The sequence below is a fragment of the Cnephaeus nilssonii genome, assembly GCF_951640355.1.
Source record: "Cnephaeus nilssonii genome assembly, chromosome: X".
NCBI lineage: Eukaryota > Metazoa > Chordata > Mammalia > Chiroptera > Vespertilionidae > Cnephaeus > Cnephaeus nilssonii.
Genome location: NC_137071.1, coordinates 105641421 through 105660742, shown reverse-complemented (window position 1 = coordinate 105660742; position 19322 = coordinate 105641421). Strand labels below are relative to the sequence as shown.

The following is a 19322-nucleotide window of genomic DNA, read 5'->3' as shown; positions in this document are numbered from 1 at the left end:
GATAAATATCATATGATCTCACTCATTTATGGAATATAATTAACAACATAAACTGATGAATAAAAATAGAGCCAGAGGGGGAAAAATATACTAGAATATAATAGAATCCTGTTATTTGCAGATTTTTAATATTTCCTACAACTGTTGTGATAGCATACTAGGTTAGTATAGTTTCAGTAACATTATTATACTTAAAATCCTTTTATTCTTGAAATATTAATGTTTATTGCATGTAATATTATATGTAAGATCATTTTTCTTAAATAATTGATATTTATTGCATGTAACATTATTATATTTAAGATCGTTTTTCTTTTTTTTTCTTTTTATTTATTCATTTATTTTTTTAATTTCTTTATTAAGGTGTCACATATTTGTCCTCATCCCCCCATTCCCATCCCCCACCCCTCCCCACAGATGCCCCCACCCCCCTGTTGTCCTTAACCATTGGTTAGGCTCGTATGCATGCACACAAGTCCTTTGGTTGATCTCTCCCCCCTCCCCCCACCCTCCCCTACCCTCCCACTGAGGCCCGACAGTCCGAACGATGTCTCCTTGTTTCTGGGTCTGTTCTTGTTCATCAGTCTATGTTGTTCATCATTTCCCCTAGATGAGTGAGATTATGTGTTACTAGAAATATACTTATAAGAACCGAATGTGAGACGAGCAATAATAGTTATGCTGACAGGCAAATGAATCAGTCTGTAGTAAGTTTCTTTCTGGACCAATAGTTCTTTTGAGACCCAATTTGAATGTCCACCAGTTCCTTATGTGTACATGTCGGCACTGACTTTTCAGCTCTGGATGGTGGATAAATGGTGGTAATGCAGGTCGGACTCCCTCTGGTTTGGTCTCGCCCGGATGCAGGGATACGGCTTCACCCGGACAAAGGTGTGCGCAGCCTCACCCGGTCCCGGGATCCAGCCTCACCCGGACCCCGGGGAGCGTGGCCTCTCCCGGACCCAGGGGCGCGCGGCCTCACCCGGACCCAGGGGCGCGGCCTCACCCGGACCCGGGACCCAGGCTCACCGGGATCCAGGGGCACATGGCCTCACCCGGACCCGGGATCCAGCTTCACCCGGACCCAGGGGAGCATGGCCTCACCCGGACCCCGGGGCGCACGGCCTCACCCGGACCTGGGACCCAGCTTCACCCGGACCCAGGGGCGCACGGCCTCGCCCGGACCCAGGGGCACACGGCCTCACCCGGACATGGGATCCAGCTTCACCCGGACCCAGGGGCGCGTGCCTCTCCCGGACCCAGGGGCGTGGCCTCACCCAGACCCGGGATCCAGCCTCACCCAGATCCCGGGGCGCACGGCCTCACCCGGACCCGGGATCCAGCCTCATCCAGACCCAGGGGTGTGTGGCCTCACCCAGACCCCAGGGCGCGTGGCCTCTCCTGGACCCAGGGGCGCACGGCCTCACCCGGATCCGGGACCCAGCCTCACCCGGATCCAGGGGCGCACGGCCTCACCCGGACCCGGGATCCAGTTACACCAGGACCCAGGGACGCATGGCCTCACCCGGACCCAGGGGCGCATGGCCTCGCCCAGACTCAGGGGCGCGGCCTCACCCGGACCCAGGACCCAGTGGGGCTTCGTCTTCTTGATCCCAATTCCTGTCGGTCAATTCCCTCTCAGCAATTCCTTCGGCCATTTTCTCAAAGCTCCGGGGCACCTGCCGCAGAACTCGCTGGGCAGCAGGCTCGGCGAAGCTCCGGTGCACCGGGTGCGCGGCGGCGGGCTGGTCCGAGGTCGCTGCGGCGGCACTCGGGTCTGCAGCGGCGACCAGTCGCCGGGCGAGCGCACCTGGATCCAGGACCCAGTGGGGCCTCCTCTTCCCGATCCCAACTCCCATCGGTCAATTCCTTCTCAGCAATTCCTCCGGCCATTGTTCTGGATGGTGTCTGCTCTGTTTTCCAGTTGTAGTTTCAAAATTGTTGTGGTAGGCAACAATCAGGCATCTGCCCTATGCCGCCATCTTGGTCCTCCAGAAGATTCTTAAGTAACCTTATATGTGGTTCTGAACACTGTGTCATCCATTAGTTTACTTTCCTTCATCCCTTCTATTCGTGACCTGCTTCGGTGTCTTCACCTTTTGGCTGCCTCCCTATACCTCAGCTTCCCCAATCTCCCTAGGTGGTCGCTCTTGATACCCGCCTTTGTGGGCTGAGTGCAAAGTCTTGGTGTTGTTAAGCCTTGATTGCTGTTGGTACACTGGGAGGATTTGACCTCCAGTCCAATTGGCTGTGAGGATCAGCTGTGTCTATGCTGGGAGACAGCCTTATTCAACTAGACTTGCAAAATTGTAAAAGCCTCTGTGCTCAGCTTGGATGGGGCGGAGTTTCAGGGTGGAGCCTACAGCCATGGCTTCCCGTCAGCCCCGCCCTATGAGGTTCCTGTGTCTCAGTGTCCCCCTGTACTCCCTGCAAACACCTCTGAGAGAAAAGAGCCCTGGAGTTTCGCCCGCTGCCAAACAGTCTAGTCTCTCCCCCAATGAATCTGGATTCCCAGATTCTCGCCCGGAACTGGGTTTCAGTGTAGTGGGAACTGGGGTTCAGCGCAGTCTGGTGCCTTTGTCTCCTTCCCACCAGGGCAATTCAGCGGCACAGTCAACAGACCATCCTCTGCGAGCATTCCCGTGCGCGCCTCCGGTGCTCTGCCTTTCGCCGCTTCTCTGCATTTCCGCCTTACAGCCCAGATTCCCCCAGTATAAGCCTGGCTTCCCAGGGTCTTGCCCGGAAATGGAGTTCAGTGCAGTCAGAACTGGGGTTCAGCACGGTCCGGAGCTTTTGTCTCCTTCCCACTAGGGTAATTCAGCAGCACAGGCAACAGTCCGTCCTCTGCGCACATTCATGTGCGCACCTCCGGAGCTCTGCCTTTCGCCGCTCCTCTGTGTTTCCGCCCCACAGCCCACATTCCCCCAGCATGAGCCTGGCTTCCCAGGGTTTCGCCCGGAACTGGGGTTCAGCACAATCTGGAGCTTTTATCTCTTTCCTGCTAGAGAACGCCGGCCAGGCCGTCAGCCGCCCCTTCCTCTCCGGCTCCATCCTCCCTGCACGCGCGCGTGCTCGTGTCTCCGCCTGTGTCTCCATACCTCAGGCTTTTACGGCTCCTCTGATTTTCCTTGTGGTTTTCTCTTTCCTTCTAGTTGTGGGCATTTCAGTCAGCCAGCTTTCCTGTGGTTCTCGATGATGTCCGTTTTGACTTTTAGTTGTATTTTTGAAGTTGTTGTGCCAGGCTGTAGGTTAGGTGTTTAACCTATGCCGCCATCTTGGTTTCTCAAGATCGTTTTTCTTGAAATATTAAGGTTTATTGCATGTAACATTATTATATTTAAAATTGTTTTTCTTGAAATAAAAAAAAAACTGAGGGGAAAAATAAGATCCTCAGACATAAAACTTAGGAAAGAGAAAGTTCTGAAAGGCAGTACACAATCATGTCTAGAACATGGATGTTCAGTGAGTTGATTCAAATGTACTTAAAACTTTCAAATTATCCCAGCCGGTGTTCCTCAGTGGTTGAGCATTGACCTATGAACTAAGAGGTCATGGTTCCATTCCCGGTCAGGGCAAATGCCTGGAGTTTCAGGCTTGGTCCCCAGTGAGGGGGGCATGCAGGAGGCAGCCAATCAATGATTCTCTCTCATCATTGATGTTTCTATCTCTCTCTCTTCCTCTCTAAAATCAATAAAGATATATTTTTTAAAAGGATATAATACAAAATGCAGACAGACCAGCTATAATCAGTGTACCATTACCAAGCAATCCAGAAACTCTCACACCATCCAGCTATTGACACTACCACACCATTAGCATCTACTGAGAGAGGCTGACTTAACAGGAGCTAGGAATAAAGGTGGAGGTGCCAAAAGATACACACTTCCAAAAAGGTACTCATGACTTTCAAATGATCTGCTTTTCCACATTATCTACACCTCTGAGAGATTTCCCCTCTATGGAGCATGGATAAAAAGCTGAATATATGCCCTAGTTGGTTTGGCTCAGTGGACAGAATGTTGGCCTTCGGACTGAAGGGTCCCAAGTTCAATTCTAGTCAAGGGCATATACCTGGGTTGCAGGCTTGATCTCCGGTAGATAGGGGATGTGCAGGAGGCAGCTGATCAATGATTCCTCTCATCATTGATATGTTTCTATCTCTCTCTCCCTCTCCCTTCTTCTCTAAAATCAATAAAAATATATTTTTTAAAAAGCTGAATATATTTTAAATGATCCCAATATATTTTTGATATGACTCTTTAAATAGATCATACCCTAACATCCTTTTGATTTTATTTCATTTTTTTACCATGAACTGAGATCAGACAAGTGTGCATTTTCCGGAGGCAGCATATTGGTAGTGCCTTGGAAGAGCCTCTTAGGCTGGCTTTCGGACTCCATTTCACCTAAAACAAAAAGAGAGAATAGTACTGTAAAACAATTTTACAGGCCTAGTGCTAAAATAGGATGATCTCTGATTAACCAAAGCTGAGCATACTTCTTGAAGCTGTTACTTGAAAGATATTTTCCATGTGTTTAACTAGAAGAAATATACTTCCACATAACCTCAACCAAAAAGTTAACAGCCCTAAAGAAAACTCATTTATTATATGTATCATGCTACTAATATAGTCATGTTATTTAATAGTAGAGTCAGACACTGATTGCATCAGGCAAAATGAATCAAGGCTAACCACAGCAGAAATAAAGTATCTCCAAATAGGTGAAACTCACAGCAAATAATAATTTATGCTAGATGATTAGTAAGAATTTGATATGTTTTAATATCAGAACATTTCCTGATCTGAATTCAAATGGGTTATAAAGTATTCAGTCTTCCCCTGGCCAGTGTGGCTCACTTGGTTTGATTCCTGGTCAGAGCACATGCCTGGGTTGTGGGTTCAGTCCCCGGTCAGGGTTCATGAGAGTTGGCCGATTGATGTTTCTCTCTCACATCGATATTTCTCTCTCTCCCTTCCTCTCTCTGAAATATCAATTTAAAAAAAGTATTCAATCTGATAAAGAGTGTATAAATCAAAGGTTGCTTTAACCTACTTAGTGAAAATGAAGGTAAAAATACAGTCACAGGCTGCATAATGATGTTTTGGTCAATGATGGCCTGCATGTGAGATGGTGGTCCCATAAGATTATAATGGAGCCATCATAAGGTCATAGCACAACACATTCCTCACGTGTTTGTGGTGATGCTGGTATAAACAAACCTACTGCACTTCCAGTCATAAAAGTACAGCACATAAAATTATGTACCATACATAATACTTGACAATGATAATAAACAACTATGTTACTGGCTTATGTATTTACTATACAATACTTGTTATTATTTTAGAGTGTATTCTTTGTATTTATAAAAAAAAAAAGTTTGCTGGCACACTCTCCCTCCCCAAACCACACCCATGCCTTTCCCTTTACTCTCTTTTTCCCTTTGGCATGCATCTCCTACACTCTAAGGAACCCTACAAGACTTGCAACCAGGCGAGCAATGAACAACAGCAGCTTGTCCCAGGCTAACCCCCAGAACCTATCTCCAAGGCCCCCTTTTCTGACTTTCTAGAGAGCCAAATCAGCCGTGCTTAGGCTCTCCTGTTATTTCTTCTATCCTAAGCCCTTCCTTCTATCAGTGTCCCAGCTTTAATAAACATACTCTCAATAATTTTTTAAAAGTTTGCTGTAAGCCCTAACCGGTTTGGCTCAGTGGATAGAGCGTCGGCCTGCGGACTCAAGGGTCCCAGTTTCGATTCCGGTCAAGGGCATGTACCTTGGTTGCGGGCACATTCCCAGGGGGGAGTGTGCAGGAGGCAGCTGATCGATGTTTCTCTCTCATCAATGTTTCTAACTCTCTATGCCTCTCCCTTCCTCTCTGTAAAAAATCAATAAAATATATATTTTTTAAAAAGTTTGCTGTAAAACAGTATGTCATGTTACACTGGTAAACATCTCACATTTGCCCTGTGTCTTGATTGCATCATTTTCTCTTGTCCTTGATTTGATCTCATGCTGTTTTGTAGAGTAGCATGCAGTACAGACTTGTACACTAGGAGCAATAGGCTGTACCATATGGCCTAGAAGTGTATGTAAGTGCACTCTATAATGTTTATACAATGATGGAATCAACTGATGACAAATTCTCAGAACATATCTCCACTGTTAAGGGATACAGGACTGTATAAGTTTGAAAGCACATCTATAAGTAAAAGCAATTATTAACCAATTCACAAAATTGGTATTATACTGGCTATCTTAATCCTATAGATTTTCTCAGAACTGGTAATAGAAAAACTTTGCATCAAAGGAACAGTGCTTAACATTTTGCCACCAGGAGTGCAAACACTAAACCCTAAATTAGACAGAAAAAGCCCTTTTCCAAATAAGTTATGAAATAAAACATGCAAATACCTTGGTTTTGAAGTTCTTTATCTGGAAATGGAAGCTCCATTTGAGCTTTAAATGGAATATTAAAGAAACTTTAAGTCATGGGCCTATCTATACTCCAGTAGGAAAATTAATAACTGTGAACTTAAACCTTTACAAGATTCTTATGAGGAAAAAAGATCAAGCAAAAACAAATACAACATTCAATTTTTTTCCCATTTATCAATTAATTTATATTATCTTTCCTCTGGAGCTATTCTGAATATGACTAAAATTGAAGAAAGGTTGTATTTTTATTTATTTTTCCATTCTTTAATATGCAGTTGTGGTTTTTTTGTTTTGTTTGGTTTTTTTAATATGCAGTTTTTAAAAGCTGCCTCCTGGCTTTCAACACTTCATTAGCAAAACACGTTTTAGCAAAGAATTCCTCCATCTGCTGGTATATGTTGGAATAGCTTTGAAATTAAATAACCAATTCCACCAATTTCCTGCAACAAATTTAAAATTAATGACAACAACAATAATAGCTTTACTTTCCCTATGCTAATTTCATGTAATAGCTCTTGGGAAGCTTCTTAGGATTATAAATAATTCCTTAAAGAATTAAGAAAAAACTATTGGTTTATAAAATAAAATTTATTCACTAATACAAATATTGTCAGTGTATCAGGATCTATTCTCCAGAACATACCATCTTTAATTTTATGTTGTCTGAAATACAGCATTTTTTGAATCTGTGTATAAGGCTATCACTGGAAAATTTTCACCGAAACCAGCAAGTATCTGTTTACCTACCATGAGGAGAGTTGATTTGTTTACTGGCCCTGAAGCTGATCTGCACAAAGAAACCACTTACTGAATTGCTTTTTAAAATTATTGCTAAAACTCTTGTTTAAAATGACATCCAACACTTGCAATCATGTGGTCATATCGCCAGGAATAATGACTAAAACTGTATTAAATTTCTTTGCCTCTTTTTAATAGACTCCATCAGGTGCCCATAAGCATCTAAAACTAGCATTGAGTAAGATCATTTTAGTTTAGTGCTTTGTGATTCAAAATAAGGTAATTAAGAGAGCACCCCAATTACAGCAAAAATCCTATAGACTTGAATATGAGGCAATTCTCTCTGCCAAGGTGTAATTTGGTGGTGGCTTATATTTGAGAATACAGCTTGTTTATAGACCTATTTACTATGACATAAGCATATATTTCTGCAACATATCAATTTGCATCTCTTTTATATTCAGATCACCGAGAGGCAAAATTTTGGAATATATATTGATAATATGAATATATGAATAAGACTCAGTTATGAAGTATAAAAAAAGATGGGCAGTATCAAATAACTAATTTACAAAATATAGAATTAGTAAAGCATACATGGGGAAGAGTAATGTATGTTTCTTTAGGAAAAAGGAGTCCTGTCTTGAAACTAATTTCAGGCAGAAATTATAATTTGTAATTCAAGTTTGACTAGGTTTAATATCAGAAATGTGATGCTTACCTTTTCTTTTAAGAGGACCAAGAGCACTGGGTCGAATGCATTTGACTGGGCTCTGACTCCTCCTGCTTCAGAGAACAAACACGATGATGTGCTAAGATGCAAGAACCATTTCAACCCACCAAATAAGTCAATAAAATTAGTATTCATATAGGAAGAAATATAAAATGCCTGTGTTCTAGGTTAAGTAAATGAAATGCTAATATATGATCTGACCTGGCATATGACAATCTGGAATAACATGGTGTTTTAAGCTATATTTTAATCGTTCTATAACACCAAATACCCACAGCAGTTTCTTTAAAAATATAATAAACTTTATTAAAAAGTTATTTGTGTCCAGCCGGCATGGCTCAGGAGGTCAGTTTGATTTCAGGTCAGGGCATATGCTCGGGATGTGGGCTTGATCCCAGTGTGGGGCATGCAAGAAGCAGCTAATCAATGATTCTCTTCATTGATGTTTCTCTCTCTCCCTCTTCCTTCCTCTCTGAAATAAATCAAAATATACATTTAAAAAAAGTTATTTGGGCCCTGGCCAGGTGGCTCAGTTAGTTGGAGGGTCAGCTTGATTCCAAGTCAGGGCATATGCCCGGGATGTGGGCTTGATCCCGTGTGGGGTATGCAGAAGGCAGCTGATTAATGATTCTCATCATTGATGTTTTTCTCTCTTCCTCTCTCTGAAATCAATAAAAATATTTTTAAAAATATATCTGCTGGTGAGGATTTTTTTTAAAGTTGCCTTGTTGGTGTTACTCAATGGTTAGAGCATCGGCCCATGCCCCAAAGGATTGCAAGTTCAATTCCAGGTTAAGGGCACATACCTGGGTTGCAGATCAGATCCCAGGCTCCAGTTGGGTATATGTGGGAGGCAACCAATTGATGTGTCTTTCTTTTTTAAAATATATTTTTATTGATTTCAGAGAAGAAGAGAGAGGGCGAGAGATAGAAACATCAATGATGAGAGAGAATCATTGATAGGCTGCACCCTGTATGCCCCTTACTGGGGATTGAGCCCACAACCTGGGCATGTGCCCTGACTGGGGAATTGAACCAAGACCTCCTGTTTCATAGGTCAACCAACCACTTAGCCACACCAACCAGGCCCATGTACCTTTTTCAAATGGCTCTTTCTCTCTCTCTCTCTCTCTCTCTCTCTCTCTCTCTCCCTAACCCTATCCCTATCTTAATTTCTATCTTTCTATCTATCTCCTCCCCTAACCTTGCCTCTCCCTTCCACTCTCTCTAAGAATCAATGGAAAAAAATAGCCCTGGGTGAGGATTAACAAAAAAACAAACAAAAAATGTTATTTGGATTTGACTGCTCTATAATCTTAAACTTTTTCCTTATAAAAGACATATCATCAAGCACACACATGTATGTCCTCTGAATATAAATTGGCATTAAGTCTCAAAAAATGCATGTGGTAAAATGTTAATGGTAGAATATAGGTAATAGGTACATGGATGTTCACTACGCAATTCTTTCAATTTTGCTTTGTTTGAAAATTTCCATAATAAAATGTCAGGAGGGGGGAAGTTCTTCAGAGAAACAATTTCAATAAGTAGCATTTCACTCACATATAAAAAGCAGGTTTACCTACCTGGATAAGTGTCTTGGACTAGGATTGGGACTTGGTGGTAGCCCACTGCTGCTCAACATTTGTAAGGATGGTGAAAAACATTGCTAGAAAAACATATTTAATATTAAAATAGTTAGTTCTAATGCTCCAGTTTTCAAAAGATTCTTCTCAAAATGACAGAAACAATATCCTTCGAATTGTTTAGTTGTCTATGTATTTCTCTCATATATGAATGAGAATATATATGAATATATTATTTTTCCCAAATTACTATCACAGGTTTTGATTTTTCTTCCAGTCATTGGATTCTCTAAAAGTGAAGCAATTTTTAAAATATATATATTTTTATTGATTTCAGAAAGGAAGGGAGAGGGAGAGATAGAAACATCAATAATGAGAGAGAATCACTGATCAGCTGCTCTTGCACGCTCCCTACTGGGGCTCAAGTCCAAAACCCAGGCATGTGCCCTTGACCAGAATCGAACCTGGGACCCTTCAGTCCGAAGGCCAATGCTCTATCCACTGAGCCAAACCGGCTAGGGCTAAAAGTTAAGCAATATGATATCTCTCTATCTCTGTCACATGTCTCTATGCCTCCATCTGTTTGTGTCATTCTCCCCCTTATATCTCTGTTCCTCTTGTCTCTGTCTTCCTATCTTTATATATGCCTCTCTCCCCCAGGGCTCAATCTTGCCCTCTGTGCCCCTGTCTCCCCCTTTCTCTCTGATTATCTCTTCTGTTGTGTTTTCATCCAATCTCTGTCTCTCTCCAAGTCTTAATCTCCCTCTCTGTGTCTCTATCTCTTGGCCCCCATGTCTCCTCGTTGGTCTTTCTGCACACCTCTCCCTACCAGACAGCTCAGGCTCCAGGGCCTAGATGGAAAGACTTTACACCACAGTGTCTACAAGCACAGGATCATGGCTTCTTCTGGGACTTCTCATCACTCCCGGACCCTGGGCCTGCCTGCCCAGCAGACGTCAATTATCTGCCCCGCCTGCTGGGAATTCCCACTCATCCCTATGGGGTTCTAAGGAACCAGGTATTGGAACAAACTCCTCCCTGGTACAGGTCTGTAACTCATCTTCTTCCTAGAGCAAAGACTCCAGTTGGGCTGAGATTGTTGGGCACACTGCTCCCCAGGGAAAGCACTAAGGAGGTGACCCCTGGGGGATGGGCACTGACCACAGCCATATCCAGGATGAGGGAGAGGAGGTTGAGGTTCAGGGGAGCCAGGAGAGGTTAGGGGCTGCCACCACCTGGGTCCTGGCAGCAGAAAGAAATAAAAAGTGCGGTGATGTGTGTGTGTGTGTGTGTGTGTGTGTGTGTGTGTGTGTGTGTGTGTGTGTTTTAGAGAGTAAACAGCTCAGTGTGTGAGAGTTAATATATTGTCCATGAGCCTACCTTTCCAAGTCCTCTGGTGGGTGATGGTGCTGGAGAAACTGGAGTGAAGTCAATCCTTTTAGGAGAATATAATTTCTCTGGCTTGTCAAAATCACTATCACTCTGTAAATATAAAGTGTTATTTCCTCATAATACACAATTCAGCACATCACAGCTCTTCATTACTACTTAAACATGCCTATATTTTTAGAGTACAAATATATAGACTCTAAAAAGTTGCAATATAATATTCTGGTAGAAAAGCAGAGATCAAAAAACAAAAAAAAGAAAAGCAGAGATCAAAAATTAATATGAGTATATGAAAAAAATTAATAAAGCTAATGAACAATACAAAGGTTTCTGTAAATTAAAAACACACACGCAAATGTGAAAACTTTACCAGGCTCAAGCTCTCATCCCATGACTGGCTTATCTGCATGGCCGCTTGCACTTCCCTAAAAGAAACAAAAATGAAAGGCCATCAGTGCTCCGAAACAAGACGTGCACAAGGCTGTGTCCTATTCTTGTGAAGCACTAACCTTTCATGGGCAGTTTCTCTGTTCATGATATCCGTGCCTTCCTCCTGCAAAGACAAACATGTGCTGAAAACATAATATTTATCCACCCAGTTCTTTATTGCAAAGAAAAGAAAAAAGACTTTTCTACCTTATTTGACATAATCACAGTAGAGCAGAAATAACATTCTAAGACTGTCACTCACACCACATCTGTATTTTATCTGAACCCAAAGGAGATTTTTAATCTGTCTACAACAAAGCAGTCACAGCTTACTGCATTTTTGATATCTAAATCTTCAAAATGAAAATAAAATCAATTCAGAAAATTGTAGATCTGCACTAGAAAGTAAAATTTACCTTTTTGATTTGATGCAGTCTGCTACTAGAAATCCCATTAGATGATGATGACAGCAACTGGAAAGAAAAGTAAACATTTACTATTTTCTGAATCACAAAGCAGCAATCTGCTGTCAGTACCAGTGTACAACCTCTTCCTAGATAATTTTTCATATTCTTCTTAGAAATCTAGCTCTTTAAATTACTGAACATTAATGTACTAGAGGCAGTACATTCAGTCTTTAGAAAGTACACCAGGTGTCCAACCTCAAGGCACCATCTGTCGCTAGACAGGCACTTACTTTAATGCTTTTCCCAAATGAATGCAGAGCTGTGTACATTTATATATACAAAAAAAAAAAGACTCCAGGCCTTGGAAATATCCATTACCCCACTAATGTAAAATAAAGAACTATATAAGAAGGGAAAGAAAAAACTGATTTTATTCATTTTTATTAGCACTTTGCCAATGGACAAAGACAAACTAAGAAGCCAAGTATGATATTGTGACTATGATTTAAGTTTATCAAAAACACTTTAAAACTTCAAGATTTTGTTTTCATGACCTAAATCAAATCTAAAATTTGATCACTAATGCTATCACCACAAACCTTAGTAGTTAAGAAAAATCAATGTGGAAGGCAAAGTACATTTTTAAAATAGCTGCTGCTTTCCCTTAGATCACCATTTTTTAATAACACAGATGGAATGTTTTGTGGGGGGCAAATTATGTTCCTTCAAAATAATCACAATCTGATTACAAAATGTAAGATAAAATTCATATAAGTGGACCTTAGAGTTCTAATAGCCATAATATAAATAACTACTATTTATCCCCTAGTGAAATGCAAATGAAATTGTAATACTATATAAAAATAAATAAGACAATTATCCTGTTACAAATGGCCCTATTCTATTAAAACTTTTTTTTAATACTAACGTAGTGAGGATTATAAAATGGTAATAAACTGCCTTAAGCAAAAGGTAACTCAGGTAAATTTTTTTATGCCCAGCCAGCATTGTTCAGTGGTTGAGCATCAACCTATGAAACAGGAGGTCACGGTTTGATTCTTGGTCAGGGCACATGCCTGGGTTGTGGGCTCAATCCCCAGTGTGGGGCGTGCTGGAGGCAGCCTATCAATAATTCTCTCTCATCATGTTTCTCTCTCTCCCTCTCCCTTCCTCTCTAAAATCAATTAAAATAAATAAACAAAGTTATCCACTAAAATATGATTTTACCTCAAAATATATCTCTTCATTACCTACCCCTTTCTTTAACTTTTTCCTCTTCTAGGCTTTGAAAAGAAAAAAAAAAAACTTTACCAGTACAATTCTTTTAAAAAGTACTTTTGCCATTATGAAAGCAATAAATGTTTACTGGTGAACTCTTAATAAGGTCATTTGAAAAACATTAAGCTACTAGGCAAGTAAATGAGATAAGAAAGACTCTAACAGGATAATATAAAGGAGAGCATGAATGTGTCCATCAAACAACAAAAGAAACCCCAAAGGCAGTGAAATAATCAGGACAGACAAAAATGAGGGTTACCAAGCCTGATTGTGAAGAAAGTCAGAAATTTAGATGCTGAATTTATATGATGTACAACTTGTAAATTTAACACAGAACTGAGTAGACTTGAAAGAGGGGCAAAGGAGCAAAGCCATGTCTAGTCCCAGAAATAAGAGTGAAGTATAAGCTGAGAAAAAAAGCCAAGAACTTCAAGGAGGTACTGGTTAATGATGTTAAGTCAAGCAAAGAGCTCAAGTGGGATAAGAGGCCCCTGACTTTGGCAATAAGTGGGCGTTGGTGACTTTTTCAAGAACCGATATTTTATGGAGTTGTGGTAGGAATGATGAGATTACAAACTGACCCAATAGTTAACAAGAAATTAGGAGACAAGGAATTAGAGGCAGTGGAGTGTAGATTAAGCTTTGAAAAGCTCCCAGAGAAGAAGAAAAAGGGAAGGAGAAAATAGATAACAGTTTGTTTTTCAGATATTAGAGGTGTGAGTCGGGAGAAGGTGGAAGAAAAGGGCCAGTGAGGAAGAGACTGAAGACACAAGACAGAGAGAAGATGACAGACCAAGCACAGTGACAGGAGAGTCATAAAATATACGAACCATTAGGAGAAAACACCGCATGTGAAGGTAAAGACCTTTTAAGGAGAAGAAAGCTGACATGAATACAAGATAGGTGTCTGCCTTCTCTGTGAAGTGAAAAGCATCATCTGCTGAAAGTGAAAGGTGGTGAGATAGGAAGCTTGTAGTTCTAAAAAAAAAGATTTAGAATATTGCTTTGGAAAAAGAGCACCTTGAACCCAACATGCCCAGAAAGAATTTATCTTCTGTTCCTTCAAATGACCAATTCCACTGAATTTTCCCAAGGTAATACTTTCCCCTTGGTCATCAAGAAATAAAATTGCAGTGACTTGTGAGTCCTCCTTCTCCCTGCCTTTATATCTAATCAGTTGTCAATCATGAAGATCTATCCAGGCTGGTGTGGCTCCATGGTTGAGCATCGACCCATGAACCAGTGCAGCCAGAGCCTAGGGTGGGTATTTGTCAGGGAACAGTGAGAACTGAGCCTAGATAGAGCTGATAAGAATCTTTATATCTTAGAAAAGAGAAAAGTGAAGTGTAGAGAGGCACATTCATTTTCCCTTCTTTGCTATGCTATTGATACAGGAACATTTTTCATATATACAGCAAAAATAAGTACTTGTATTTTCCAGAATCCTTGGGGAAGGTGGTGAGGAGAATCAAACCTCCAGATAGCTAACATTTTCCCCTTTAAGTATTTTTAGCACTTCAGATGGAAATCTTCCTTAAAAGTGTGATATTTTCCCCCTTGTTAAACAGATTATACCAAGCAGAATGGCACAGGAAGATCTCTATTCTAATCCCAGCTCTGCCACTTATTAATTGTGTGATTCTGAGCAAGTCACTTATATCGGCTGAGTCTTAGCTGCTGCCTCTTTTAATTGGGAAAAACATTTTCTACCCTGCCTACTTCACTGGGGTTGCTATGAGATTAAATGTGTGAAAGTACTTTGTAACATGTAAAATGTCATACAAGAGTAGGTATTACTATAATTTAAGAAAAGGTGAAGACCCAGGTATCCTTAAAAACATATTATTTTACGGTTCTATGCCATTAACACTTCAGGATCCATTACCAGGTTCTTAGCTCTTATACTCAGCCATATACTTTTTTTTTTTTTTAAAGAAAACCTCTGTCTGCTTTTTAGTTTTCTCCTCTCTTCCTTTGCTAGCAGCTGTCAGTATACCTTTAACACAAATGTACCTCTTCTGATTTGCTGCTTCTCACACACTACTGGATTGGAAGCTTATTATAATTGTGCATAAATTTTAGATGATTCAGAGGTCAGAAAGGCTCTCCTATAAATAAACTGATGAACATTTGTGCACAGACTATGGAAATCTAGTTCAGCCATTTAGAGGTCTGTTTGCTTACATCTCAGATGTCTTCCAGAGCACTGCAGCTACAGCATAAGTGGGCTCCACATGTGAAGTGCTGCTATATAAAAACCTCATCATAATTTCTCCCAACACAACCAACTAATAAGGTGATCCCCAACAGCTCTGCCAATATAGAACAGTCACGATCAGCAACTCTACTGAGAATACAAATACACACATTTTAAAGGGGTCTTTCTTTGGATAAACAGCATTCACCAACAGAAATAAACACTCTGCCACCATTTTTGTGATTTTTGCATCCTAGGACAAATTAAGACCACAGCTCTCAGTTATAATTAGAAATTAATCCTGACTTACCTCACAATCATGATACAAGTAGTGGCACAAAACAAAGAGCAATGTTTAAAAATACAAAGTTCCACAGCCAAGAAATATTTCTAACCAGGTCTTCTCTTGTGCATTGAAAGCTGAAATTGGCCACAGCATTAAGCAGCAAACAAGATAGGTAAGAAAATTTTTCTTTTGTAAATAATTGTGCATAGCACATAATTTTAAGAAAGAACTACATCTGAAAGTGTTTCTTGCAACCAAAACCACTAAGGATACTTACTTCTATACTCACCAGGCTGTGACTGCTCATAATCGTTGTACTGTTCCACCGAGTTCTAAATGTGTAAGGCTGAAAAACCTGTGAAAGGTCACTAAAAATAAAAATAAAATTATTAATGTCTTCTCATTTAAGATATCCTTCAACTATATTTGATGCCAATTCTGTAATTAACAATGAAATCTTCAGTGGCTCCTCATATCACACAATGAATAAACTCCTCACCGTCCTCTTCAGAGCTTCCTCAGTGGTGTGCTGGTGATTACAGGTTAGCGGAGATACTGATCTCCTAGGGGTGTTGGGGGGCAGCTAGGAGAGGTATGGGGCGGAGCTCCAGACTGGTTGCCTCCAGCTGCTTCTGATCAGAACTCCCCCCCTCCCCCCCACTCAAAACCGGTTACCACCAGATTCAAACTAGCAGCCTCATCTGTTTATCCTAGAGGACCTACAATCAGTACTGCTTTCTGTGTGTGCTATGACATGACAAGAACTGAGCCGTGTTCTACAATGTGAGCCCAATCAGCAACTCCCATTATTGCCCTAAACACATGTTCTACTTTTGAACCACACTGTCCAACTAAATAATCATACCTGGAGTTTTGCTCATGTTGCCCCTTCTGAGTTGAATGCCCTCCTTCCCACTACCATCTGTCAAAATCCTTCCTTTCCTTCAACACTCATTTCAAATGCCATGCCCTCCATGAAGCCTATTTATTCCACAAATCTAATGCAATCTTTCCCTCCTTTGAACTCAAAGAGCACAATGGGAAAGTAGATGCTTCCTCGAACACCATCTTTACCTTTTATAAATGAAAACTATGCATGTGTTTTAAATCTCTGGTGGAGGTGTTTTGGTCATCCTTATACACTATCCTGCAGTGCCCAGCAGAGTGTCATGCCATTGTTAAGAGGCCAAGAAGGATTTCCAGGACTGGTGATATAGATATCACCCAATCCAGCTCTCCTACGTTTTAAGTGAGAAAACAGAGATTCAAAAAGGCTAAGTGACTCATTCATAATCATAGCCAGTCAGGGAGAAAATTAGGACTAGGCCTGGTCTCCTCACTCACTCTTCTGTCATTATGCTACCTTTCAAGTAATTACTTAAATTGTGATTCAAAAAACAGTATGTTATTTCTACAGTAGACTAAATTCAGGTCAACAGGATTACCCTGGTCTCTAGCAAGTGCTTGCCTACTAGATTTTAAAAGACAACCAAAAAAGACCACTTTATTTCTATAGTGGCAAAAATAAATGCAAAACCGAGGACAGCATTAGAGAAGGGTCATTCTATCATCTGTAGTTTCAAAATTTAATAAAAGAAAAAAGTAAACCCATTTTCCCCCCAAAATGAGGATATTATAATCAGTTTGATAAACATTAATCTTTGCCTTCCCTGCACTTGATTAATGTTTTTGGCTAACTCTACTCCTATCCCCTTTTTTTTTTTGACTAATTCCATTTCTACAGGGTCTCAAAAATGGCTCTCTTCCTAAGATGAATTGTCTACTTATAAAAGTGAAATGTAATAGGCTCAGGAGGTCTGCCAACCTAACCTTCACTATCACAATATTCTACCTTAAAATAGACCCACTGATGACTTATTCACATGAAAACACAAGACCCTACCACTAAAATTCAACGGTGGACTCTTTCCATCGTTTTCTAAAACCCGTGTTTTCTCTGACCGAAGCTACATGCTATCCTTCCTTCTTATTCACTGGAATGCATTTCAGGCAGTTTTAGAAACTGAAAACATTATGACAAATCTGAATCACTTAATAGGACATGAACACATGATTTCATTTCAAGTTATTAGATAAACTGTGATTTTTTAAAGTAAACTACTGTTAATACCAGGGTTCCTAAACTAGGCTTAGAAATAGCAGCTCTTAGAGACAGGTGTCAAATTGCAAGTCTGGTTCCAGGGGCTTCAGTCTGACATTCAGTGGTGTAAATTAGGCAGGGCAGGCAACCTGTTAGAAGAGCCAGAAGCTTCTTGTCGTTACTTTTAGAGTGAGCTAACAGAGCCTCAGGTAGAGAGGGCCCCGTTGTTCCCACACAGCCCAGAGTTTGGGGTCAAACTTTCACTCCACCACGGGACCCCACTGTCAAGCACACAAGTCATCACCCCCTCAGTTTGGAGTTCCCCAAGGAGCTCCAACTCTCACTTTAGGGAAGGAAGACTGCTTGCAGGGGCTCCAGGAGCCCCTGAACCCTATATCCATCCTCCCCAACCCTGCTCACCTGAGCTCATGAATCAGGGGAGCGCTGCTGGATCTTCTCAGGGTGCCCCCATTAGATGTGCCATGCTCAAAGTCCAGCTCCATTTTCTCCTGGGCCATGCTGGAGACTTGCAGCCAGGCACAGCGAACAGTGTTCAGCTCCTGGTGCTTAGCTATGGACTCACGGCAGGACTGAGCTGCTGGGGACTGGCAGCTGGGGGCGGGGGCTAAGGGGCGGAGGCTTGGGGGCGGGGGCTAAGGGGCGGAGAAAAGCAGGAGGGAAGGAGGATGAGGATGAGGAGGGATGATATCCAGGGAGGGAAGGAGAATGGAAAGGTTGTAATGGAGGGTGACAGTATAAAGGGAGAAAGAAGAAAGAGGGGTGGAAGGAGGATGGAAAAGAGAAAACGGGACGGAAAAGGGCAGATTGAAAACAGTGTAAAAGGCGGAGGAAAGAAGGAATTGAAAGATAGGGGGGAGGAGGGGGGGCAGGGTCGTGGGGAGGGAAGAGGATCAGGGGGGAGGAAAAGAAGGACAATGTATGGGGGAGAGAGAAGGAAAGAGGGCAGGGGAGAAGAGTAGGAGGAAGAGGAAACTAGGCAGCAGCGGAACTCATGCTATCTTTTGGCCAAGGACCTCAAGCGGGGGCCAGGCTACAGCCTCTGCAGCTGCCCCGGTGGCGCTATCACCGAGGAGCTGATAGTTGGACAGGACCCAGTCGGACGGCCTTGGCGGCTCCAGCTCCCCATGCTTAGGGACCGGGTCCAGCCCTCCATGCTCTGGGACCCTGTCCCAGAGGCTCCTCAGCCCTGTTTTCGGTACTTCTCCTCTCCCTACCCTCCTCCCACCTGGAGAACAGGTGGGGGGTTCAGCCCCTCAGCCGCCACCACGGTGCCTCATCTTCCTCTCTCTGTTTCTAATGGCTCGGGGAACCCCTCGGTGCCAAGACCAAAAACTACAACCTGCCTTCTTTTGCTCCTCCCACGCTTCGGAAGCGGGAACCTCCGCGGAGCCAGGTCTTCCGCATTCGGGCACCCATCGGGTCCTGCGCACGCGCCCGGCAACCGCGCCCATGGTCCCACGGGCACAGAGCATGCGTGGGAGCCCCGCCCGCGCAAACCTCCCCGAAAGGGGAGGAGCGTTTCCTGGGGGTCCCCGGCGCTTTCCAAGTTGGTATTGGCCAGGGAAACCTAGCGCCCGATTTTGAATAGAACCAATAACTTAGAGACACCGGAGCATCATCTTTCTGGAAGAGTTTGAGCCAGTATTCAAGGGAAACAGAAACATGCGGGTTCTGCGTTATGTCATCCCAATTTGTGTGCTCTGATTTCTGCGATCT

General features: G+C 42.3%; 1 protein-coding gene across 9 annotated transcripts in view; it reads right to left on the bottom strand.

Annotated features, from left to right (window-relative positions):
- PABIR2 (PABIR family member 2) overlaps positions 1–19009 on the bottom strand; it is a 31871-nt gene extending 12862 nt beyond the window's left edge. The window contains exons 1-11 of one of the 9 annotated variants that reach the window (XM_079765025.1): positions 18006–19009; positions 15762–15852; positions 11733–11789; positions 11397–11440; positions 11258–11312; positions 10879–10980; positions 9499–9581; positions 7901–7965; positions 6418–6462; positions 4310–4406; positions 643–4182 (exon numbers count right to left, since the gene is read on the bottom strand). In XM_079765025.1, coding sequence (XP_079621151.1) covers position 4182; positions 4310–4406; positions 6418–6462; positions 7901–7965; positions 9499–9581; positions 10879–10980; positions 11258–11312; positions 11397–11440; positions 11733–11789; positions 15762–15852; positions 18006–18103 — 738 coding nt within the window. In that variant the 5' untranslated portion in view covers positions 18104–19009 and the 3' untranslated portion in view covers positions 643–4181. Of the gene's footprint in view, positions 1–642; positions 4183–4309; positions 4407–6417; positions 6463–7900; positions 7966–9498; positions 9582–10878; positions 10981–11257; positions 11313–11396; positions 11441–11732; positions 11790–15761; positions 15853–18005 lie in introns of those variants that run through there. The other 8 variants (XM_079765026.1, XM_079765019.1, XM_079765020.1 and 5 more) reach the window with 8 other exon arrangements.
- Positions 19010–19322: the final 313 nt, after the last annotated feature.